Source organism: Larus michahellis, chromosome 6 (assembly GCF_964199755.1).
Source record: "Larus michahellis chromosome 6, bLarMic1.1, whole genome shotgun sequence".
NCBI lineage: Eukaryota > Metazoa > Chordata > Aves > Charadriiformes > Laridae > Larus > Larus michahellis.
Window position 1 is genome coordinate 67,372,221 of NC_133901.1, and position 8,980 is coordinate 67,381,200.

Consider the following 8,980-nt stretch of genomic DNA (forward strand, 5'->3'; position numbering starts at 1 on the left):
CTTGTAAAAGGAAAATAGTGGTTAGATCTTCTGCAGGTTAAACTTCAGCATCGAAAAATAGCAAAGCAGTATGTTACGGTACCTCTGCAAAGCACAGACCTTAACTGAGTCTGAAATATGTTTCCATTTCTCTGTTAGCATTTTTAGTAGCTTGTGGGTTTGCTATTTATTTTTGGACCTGCTGCTGACCTATTAGAGCTATTGGGTAACTCCAGGTTTAAAAGTGTTGGTCACATGGATCCACTTATTGTATTGTAGAGTCTAACGGCACGTCACCTTTTGGCTTGGGAAGTGTCACACCTAACTTGGTTTTTCAGTGGCTGTGAGGAGGCAGCAGCATCACATGAGATGGATGGAACACATTCCATAATTGAAACCTCTTGTTGTAATGTGCCTTCAGTTGTAAGAGTGTCCCTAAAATACACTGGGGATGTGTTACAGCTGTTCAAATAACACCACCTTCCCTGTATTCATTCTTCTTCCCCTTCCTTAGTCTCATCGATGCTACTCATAAGGACGTGGATGTTCTGCTGCTACTTTCTAATTCTGCCTACTATGTGGCCTAGTAAGTTACCACTTTCTCTTACTTTGTGTAGTTTATTTTTAGTGGCTTTGTTTTTGATCAGTAAGAAGCATTAAATTCTGATTCTCTTTTTCTAGCTATGATGATGAAATCGACAAGGTGAATCAATACCAAAGGTTAAGTCTTGAAGCTTTGGAAAAAATTGAAATAGGTAAGAATATAGTCAGCATGTATCTCTTGAATTGTCTTAAACAATTGCTTGAGCACTTATCAAAACATCCTACAAATATACAATACATTGAGGCCTCCTGTTTCAATATATATCCTGTGTAGTCCATCATAGCTAGAATGTGCTTTCTCTGATGACAGATGCCAGAATTGAGTCTGTTCTCGCTCTGTCCTCTCTTGCCACTGCTTGAAATGGAGACTTTGATTCTAAAATTTTTGCTCTTTCAGACTCCTAAAATATGGATTCATCAAAACAAATTTCATTATCAGTTGGCAGTAACAATTTGATCAATTTCTACAGTGAATCACAAGTTTGTGCATTTAGTGCACTCTTTTTCATCCAAATACAGCATCTGGTTATGAACTGTACTTTAAATCTGTTTCATGGCTTTTTAAAAACTCTTCTTTATTAATGTCTGATCAGAAACATGCTATTATGAAATCACCTTGTTATGCTGATCACATTATTTATTGACTAAAGAATGTAACATCTGCAGGCTAAATCCAGCACTTCCAGCTGCAAGTATTAAATATGTTATATCTTTGACTTTACAGATAGAAAAAGGTGTTCCAGTCAGAGAGAAGGGAGGGAAATTTTTGTGGGCCCCCCAGTAGAGTTTAATCCTCCATTGCACAATGCATAGTGATTTCATCGGCTCCTTACTGTAACTTTCACTATCTATGTGCAATTTCTAAGGGTTCAGTGGAAAGGTCTCCCTCAATTCTGTATTGTGGAGATTCATAATACATCCTGACATACAGAATACAGTTGAAACATCCAGACCAAATGCGTTATAAAAACAAAAAAACTACCCTGTTTAATGATACAGATAAGATGCGGTGCATTCACAAGTTGAAGTACTTGGTCTCAATCTTGAAAATTGCATTACTTCCACTTGCTAAAAATATATTCGCTTTCTCTTTAATCCTTGCAGGAGCATACTCTAAAACATGGGATGTAATAGGTGTAGAAGTTTTTTCTTCTATTTGAAGGCATGGTCTGTAATAAACAATCAGGCTGGATTATAATAGACATACCCAGAGTGTCTAATTGTTTTTTATAAGTAATTGATTATTTAGTTATTGTGGAAATCTATTTGAAATGTCTATCCTACTCTAAAGAAAACATGAAGCTTTTTATCCTGGAAAAAGACTGTCAACTCTTGCAAAGACCGTACCTTAACATATGTAATATCTCTTTTGGTGTTTGGTTAAAGACAACTTCTAATTGATTTCTAACTTATTTCTCAGGGCCTGAACCTACTCTCTTTGGCAAACCCAAGTTCTCTTGCATGAGGCTGCATTACAAATACAAAGAAATGAGTGGGTACTTTCACACGCTTAGAGCTGTGGTACGCAACCCAGAAGAAGATGGAAAAGGTTTGTTTCATATGTAAAAGTTTTATATGTTAAAGTATATTCAGTATACCAGTGTTTTGCTAGGAAACACTTTTTCCATTGCTCTTAGAATAACTTCTGAAGAAGGATAAATCTTAATATAATTGAAATGAGTGGGGAAGCAACAAAAAACCCTGTATGTGGTTTCTTGTGTCAACACTAGAATGTTACTGTTTTAATACAAAGAAAAATAATTTTCAGCATGGTTTTAAAGCAGCATGTTTCTCTAGAACTGAGACATTTCCATGTCCAGATCTTTACTGATCCAAAAACTGGTTGAGTGAATTTAAAATTAGCTCCTAAAGAGTGGAAGAAATTTATTTATTTAGTGAAATCAATGTCTAGAAATGTTCTTCCTTGCTTAAATTAAATGAATGCTAATAAGGGAAAAATATCACTTCTTACTGGAGCACTGAGTTTAATCAACAAGGATTAGAAGGAATATAATTCCTTCTCTTTCTTCGGCAAATGATGAATTGTGGCAGTGATTCACTTACACCCAGTGTTTAGGGCTTAAGGAGAGTCTATTCTTTAAGCTTATTTTGTAAGCTTTGTATCAGAATTGCAACTTGCAGGGCGCAACTATTCTGTAGGGTGAAATAAAAAAACAAAAACCAACAAAACCAAAGAAACGTCACAAGGAAATAAGTCTAATTTTAGATTTTGGAATATGGGATTTTTAGGGTTGTTTTTTTTAAAGGGTCTGACAGGCTGCTAATTGGATTTCAGATACTCTTCAGTGCATTGCAGAAATGCTGAGAATCACAAAGCAAGCGATGGGGTTAGATGTGCCCATTATTGAGAAGAAGCTGGAGAGGTGAGTACTTAAATGATGTGAACTTTCTGTGTCGCACTTCTGCTCTCTTCTCGGTGGCTGACAGCACATGCCAACAGTCATATATGTGATATCTAAAAGAAATATCAGTATCTGGCTAATTTGTCTGTATGCTGCTTCCAATAGTAACTGTCTGCAGGTGCTTATCTAAAAGTATAAGCGAGAGCACTGTTTTATACCTGTGTGCTTATAGACAATATACGCTACTGAATGTAAACAACATACTGCAAATCAGATGGTTCACAATTAGTTTGTCAAATTCAGTTTTTCCCTATCTGAGCTTAAAGTCTGCTTCTGTAATAAGAAGACAACCTGTGAAGTGCAAATCTGGTTTGGATTCCACTGGGGCTGAGTGCTTAACAACTCACAGATAACGTTACAGCTCTTGTGTGAAGAAATGTCTGAAGCTAAACTTCTGTGCCATTCTGACTAACACTTAGAATTCAGAAGTTCTTCCTTTTGCAAGCCCACTAAGAGGAGATGGCATGGGAAAGCATAGCTGATAATTAAAAGTACTTACTAGAATTTTTCAGGTAGTTTTCTCTAATTCAATTATCTATAATTAAACAGAAGTGACCTTTATCTACAAATATTGGTGAGGTGTTATCAGAGATGAAATAATTTACAAAGGACGGTGGTGTAGAGATAAGAGAGGATGGCTAGCTGGAGTTTAGCATGTTTTAGCAGTTCAAGTGTGATCTGTTGCTTTATTTTGGACCCTTCCGGTTCAGACTGCATGAACTACTAGAAGACGTGTTGTGTAGCACAATTGTAAATTGTCAAGCAAAAACTACTATGGCACATATTTCAATAACTTCATTATTGCTATTACTACTATTTCAGCTTCTTGTCCCAGCTGACTAGAAAGTGTAGCAAGAAAATCTTGTTCTCTTTTACAGGTACTGAAGATTGAATATTTGCTGAATCTGGCTACTGATACAGCATACACAAAGTCAGGGTTATAAATGCAGAGAGTTTAGAATCCAGTTACATCTAAAACTGAAAATGCCTGCAGAAGCTTGCTTTTCCCCTTGTTTGGCTACCAGTCTGTTTCAGCCCTCCTTTGTTTTTGTTGTTTTGAATTTGATTAGCTTATATGGGTACAATTATGTAAGGAAAGAATAAGTCAGTAAATGTCCATCTTTGTTATGGAAATAGACTGGAAGATGGTAAATAATTGGTGTTTACAAATGAGACTGCCTTGACTGTACACTAGAGACTTTTTCTTTTCCTTCCAGGAAGAGCAGTAAACCTCATGAAGACATCATTGGCATTCGGTCTCAGAACAGAGGGTCCCTGGCCCAAGGCAAGAATTATTTACTGAGCAAGTTCTCGTCTCTCAATCAGAAAGTGAAACAAACCAAATCCAATGTGAACATTAGCAATCTTCGGAAGTTGGGCAGCTTTACCAAGCCTGAAGTGAAAGTCAATTTTTTAAAGCCAAATTTGAAAGTGAATCTCTGGAAATCGGATAGTAGCCTTGAAACTTTAGAGAATCCGGTGGTAGATACTAAAGTCCGTACTGAATCTGATACAGAAGGATCAGATAATGATTCATTCCACTCCGATGACTACCTGACTAACTCTAAATCCGACGAGGACAACCAGCTGACTGACTCTCTGGAGAACATCGGGCAGGCAGACTACGTGCTGCCCAGCTGTGGCATCATTGCCTCCGCTCCACGGCTGGGCAGTCGCTCCCAGTCCATAAGCAGCACTGACATGAGCATCAGCATCCACGTTCCGTCTGAGATCCACGTCTCTCAGGCGAGCCAGTCTGACTGTGAAGACGTACCCTTACCTTCTGCTGACAATGTGGAGATGGAATTTGCTAAACCTATTGATGTGTACTGCCAGAGGTTTGTGCATGATGCTCAGAATCAGATGTCGGATGCTTTGGAGGCTGAGGCTGGCTCTCAAGAGCCCCATCACATAAATCAAACCAGCAATAATACACCTAAGGTGGCAGAAACCAAGGCTGAAGCCGTCAGAGACGTTCCTTCCAGGCCATCTAAGTTGGACGTACAGTCTTCTGAGCCAAATCCTCAGCTCTTGGCTGTTGGTGGGACTGACTTCACTAAACCTCATAAAAGCCCAGGATCTGTGTCTGGTAACCTTGAGACGGGACTCCACACGACTCCTTCTCCAGCTGACAGTAGCAGCAGCAGAGCTGTATCTCCTTTTGCTAAAATTCGCAGTTCCATGGTCCAGGTCGCTAACATCACGCAAGCAGGATTGACTCAAGGGATTAATTTTGCTGTGGCAAAGGTCCAGAAGAGCCCTGCGGAACCAGAAGCTATAAATGAAATCAAACAAAAAGAACTGAGAGAGATGTTTACGCAATGCCAGACGCGAATAATTCAAATCTAGTTGCTAATTTAGGAAGTGTTCTTCTAGTTGTGGCTTTTGATCCAATACAAAAAAAAAAAACTATATCAAGACTCATTGTTGTGGCATGAACTGCTACTGAATACTGGGATCAATACTATTGGTAACTTGTTTACAGGAAGTGAGAGATGCAAATGAATTTGGTTCTGACCAAGCTTCAGAATTCCCTCAGGCAGCTGAGACAAAAGAACGGTAAACCATATTTAAACAGGTAGCTTAGACACTGGGATTTAGTAAGCATGCTGTCTGTCTTCTATGTGTTGCACACTTCTTTTTGGAGACTAATTTTGTAGCTCTTCTGACTTATGTAGAAAGTATTTATACTAAAAAGGAGGTACTGCACTTCTGTGACCTTACTTACCTTGCACTGTACCAGCAAAATAACTTACCGGGAAACTACATTTTATTTATTTTTGAACTAGTATTTTTACTTGTTTCCATTGAAGTTTTAGATGCAGCTTTCTACTATGAATTGTGCCTCTACAATGGGAATTGATGCGGTTTTGTTGAATTTAATTATGTTAACCAGAAATTAAGACTTCTTTTTGCTGTCCTCTTTCTTTCCACACATCCTGGGACACTTTCAGTAAAGATAAAGTTTATAGATCCAATCTGAAACACCCACGATCCTGCAGTGCAAACTTAGTTTGTAATTATTGTTTTTTTCACTTGTTTTGAGGTGAGGGGAAAAAGAGCAAAGGTCCTCTAATTGTCTTGTGCATGCTAAAGCTATTCCTGTTTCATTTTCTTCCAAATGCTGGCAATTTTGCTCTAATTTTTTTGTCTCTGTGTAAAGCAAGACAAAGCAGTTACCTGACCTTCAGGCATTGTGTGTCTCTGCGCTAGGATTTCTTTTGTTTTAAACTATACTCTAACTATCCAGATGCAAAAGTCCAAATAATGTCTGAAACCGAAGGCAAGTGTACTCTTTCAGAAAATCCGTGTTGCATTAGAGCATAGCTGTCGGCATCTAATCAAAACCAAATTCATTACCAACTCAAGCTTTGCATACTTGCAGGATAAGGCTAAGCATCCACTCATGCTGGGAACTGGATAATAATAATAAAAAAAAACAAAACCAAAAACCAACAACAGCCCTTATCTATGTGTGTCAAATAATTAAATCTGAATTACTCTTTCCCAGCACTGCCTTGCCATCCATTCTAGCATAGGACATTATCCAAAAGCTACTGTAAAGCAGGATCTTACTACGCTGTGGTTTGTAACCGACCACCATTCTAGACCTGGTGCCTCTGTGTCCTCGTCCGTGTCCTGTAGATAGGCTGCACGTGGTGTTCCCAGAAAATAGTGTCACATGGGTAGGGTAGTCCAGTGTCTTAGGACTTCTAGTGTGTCTGAAATGAGTATCATCTAACCCCCATGGTCTGAAACTTTGATAAACAAATCTGATTTATTTATTTGTTTTATTGAAGTGATGTGGGTTTGGGTTTTTTGAGTGTCTATACTTGTGGCTATATTTAAAATCAAACTACTGCTGTATTTTAATGTGAGCAATATACATGAGATATTTTAATAAAAAAAAGTGGAATCAAAAGATGGTTTTTGGCATGTGATGTTACTCCAGGGCTGGGGAGTTTTAAGCTTCAGAGATGGGTGGGTTGTCTTGACTCCCTCTGGCTTCAGCATCAGAGAATCACAGAGTGGCTGAGGTTGGAAGGGGTGGCTGGAGGTCATCTGCTCAAGCAGGACCACCTGGAGCTGGTTGCCCAGAGCCATGCCCAGGTGGCCATTGAATGTCTTCACAGACAGAAACTTCTCCACCCCTCTGGGCACCCTCTTCTAGTGCTCAGTGTTTCCTGATGTTCAGCTGGAACTTCCCGTGTTCCAGTTTGTGCCTGTGGCCTCTTGTCCCATCCCTGGGCACCACTGGGTAGGGCCTGGCTCTGTCCTCTTTGCAGCCTCCCTTCAGGCAGCTGCAGCCATTAATAGGAGCCCCTGTCAGGCAGGGGACAGGTACGTGGCTGAAGTGCTTTATCCTTTTCTTCTGGCATTGCACTGCTACTATCCTGGCCTCAGGGGAGGGGAAAAAGATGTGTTTATGAGGATACTCCTTAAAAACTGCCTAAGCCTTGGTACTTGTAAAGGGTCTGGAGGAGGGAGAGGAAATTTCAAATACTTTGCCATTATTTTGGTAGGAGCAAGAGAAACTGATCTGTACAAATGCTTACGTAGTGACTTGTACAGTCTAAAAGAGGCCTGTAGGGCAAGGGTACTAATGGTTATTAAGTCACTCCTAAAATTAAAAAAATTTATGGCTTAGTCAACTGCCTGGGGTGTATCTTCCTGGAAATGGGTTCCTGATGTGCTGCACTGCTTGGTGACCCAAACATACCGTGTCCTTCCAGCTTAGAACTGTCCAATACTTACGACATACTGAAGATACAGTCTCACATAATCCATGGCACTACGCATAAAGCCATCCTCTAAGGCAGCTCTGCTTTCCAGCCAGGCTGCCTTTTGAAGAGAGACTTCATTATTGTCCTGTATTTGCTCAGTTGCTTAACTTTGCATTAATGTAGCACAAGTCAGCTGAAACCATGGATGTTCATTTTAGTGTTCAAAAAAAGAAATAATCTGTAAGTGATCTGAAAGGGCATCAAACTTGGCTCAAGTTTAAGATATGCAAAAATTGTTTATCATAATAAATATCTAATTATTATTAGTGTGCAGAGGCAGTGTCAGATTGGCAAAAACCAATGTCATGTTTGGAATAGGAAAAACGCAGTAAAAAAAAGGAGGGTCCCTGTTCACACAATCTCAATCATGAGAAAGCACTAAGTAAAGGTGGTATCAGCTTAATGTAGTTTGGCAGGAACATTTTTTTTTTTTTTCCTTGTTCAGAAAAGCATTAATTGAAGCAAAATCTAGAATTGGCTCCATCACTGCCTCTTGCAGGCTGGCTCCACGGGGGCAGCCCTACTTCCTACTACATAGTCCTTCTGGATTGCTCCAGGCTCCACATTGTTAATGTTTCACTACTTGAACCACCCTCGTTAAACTAGTTCTGCAAGTCATTAGGGGCAGTAGGGCCTCTGAAAACCAGCTCAAACTCCATGGCATGAATAAGATATGTAGAGACCATTCTTAATGCTTAATTGGTATTATTCAAACAATATAAGCACAGTGCATTACTGGTCATGTAGAAAGTCGGGTATGTTTTGCACAAGTACATGAGTATCAGGAATTCTCCAGTCAACACTTTTTTTTCAAAAAAGAAGTTGTGCCAGAGTAAAGCTCATTAGAGAGGTTTGAGAAGTCACGGCTTTCTCTGAGTACCATAAAGATGTATTTCATACTGGAACCTTGTCACAGATATGATCAAATCACTTCTTTATACTACACTGTCATCACTATGATGCTGCTGCTGCTGTGAGCACAACGTGCCTCGGCTCATGGGAACAACACTACACTATTCTGGCTACTACAGTCAATGTTCCAGCTGCAGCTGCTGCCTCGCTGAAACCTCTGCTCCTCAAAATTCAGCCTTTCAAGAACTACATCACAAACTTCTTCCAGAACAAAGACTACCGTCACTGTGTATGAAGGCATCTCACTGCATATTATTAAAGGAAATAAGTTTACGCAAC

The 8,980-nt window shown here is 39.5% G+C and overlaps 1 protein-coding gene across 3 annotated transcripts in view; it reads left to right on the top strand.

The window, feature by feature from the left end:
- INPP5F (inositol polyphosphate-5-phosphatase F) overlaps positions 1-6,923 on the top strand; it is a 43,964-nt gene extending 37,041 nt beyond the window's left edge. Inside the window, exons 16-21 of one of the 3 annotated variants that reach the window (XM_074591315.1) lie at positions 494-565; positions 661-734; positions 2,003-2,131; positions 2,879-2,966; positions 4,223-4,622; positions 4,679-6,898. In XM_074591315.1, coding sequence (XP_074447416.1) covers positions 494-565; positions 661-734; positions 2,003-2,131; positions 2,879-2,966; positions 4,223-4,622; positions 4,679-4,705 — 790 coding nt within the window. In that variant the 3' untranslated portion in view covers positions 4,706-6,898. Of the gene's footprint in view, positions 1-493; positions 566-660; positions 735-2,002; positions 2,132-2,878; positions 2,967-4,222 lie in introns of all 3 variants that reach the window. The other 2 variants (XM_074591314.1, XM_074591316.1) reach the window with 2 other exon arrangements.
- Positions 6,924-8,980: the final 2,057 nt, after the last annotated feature.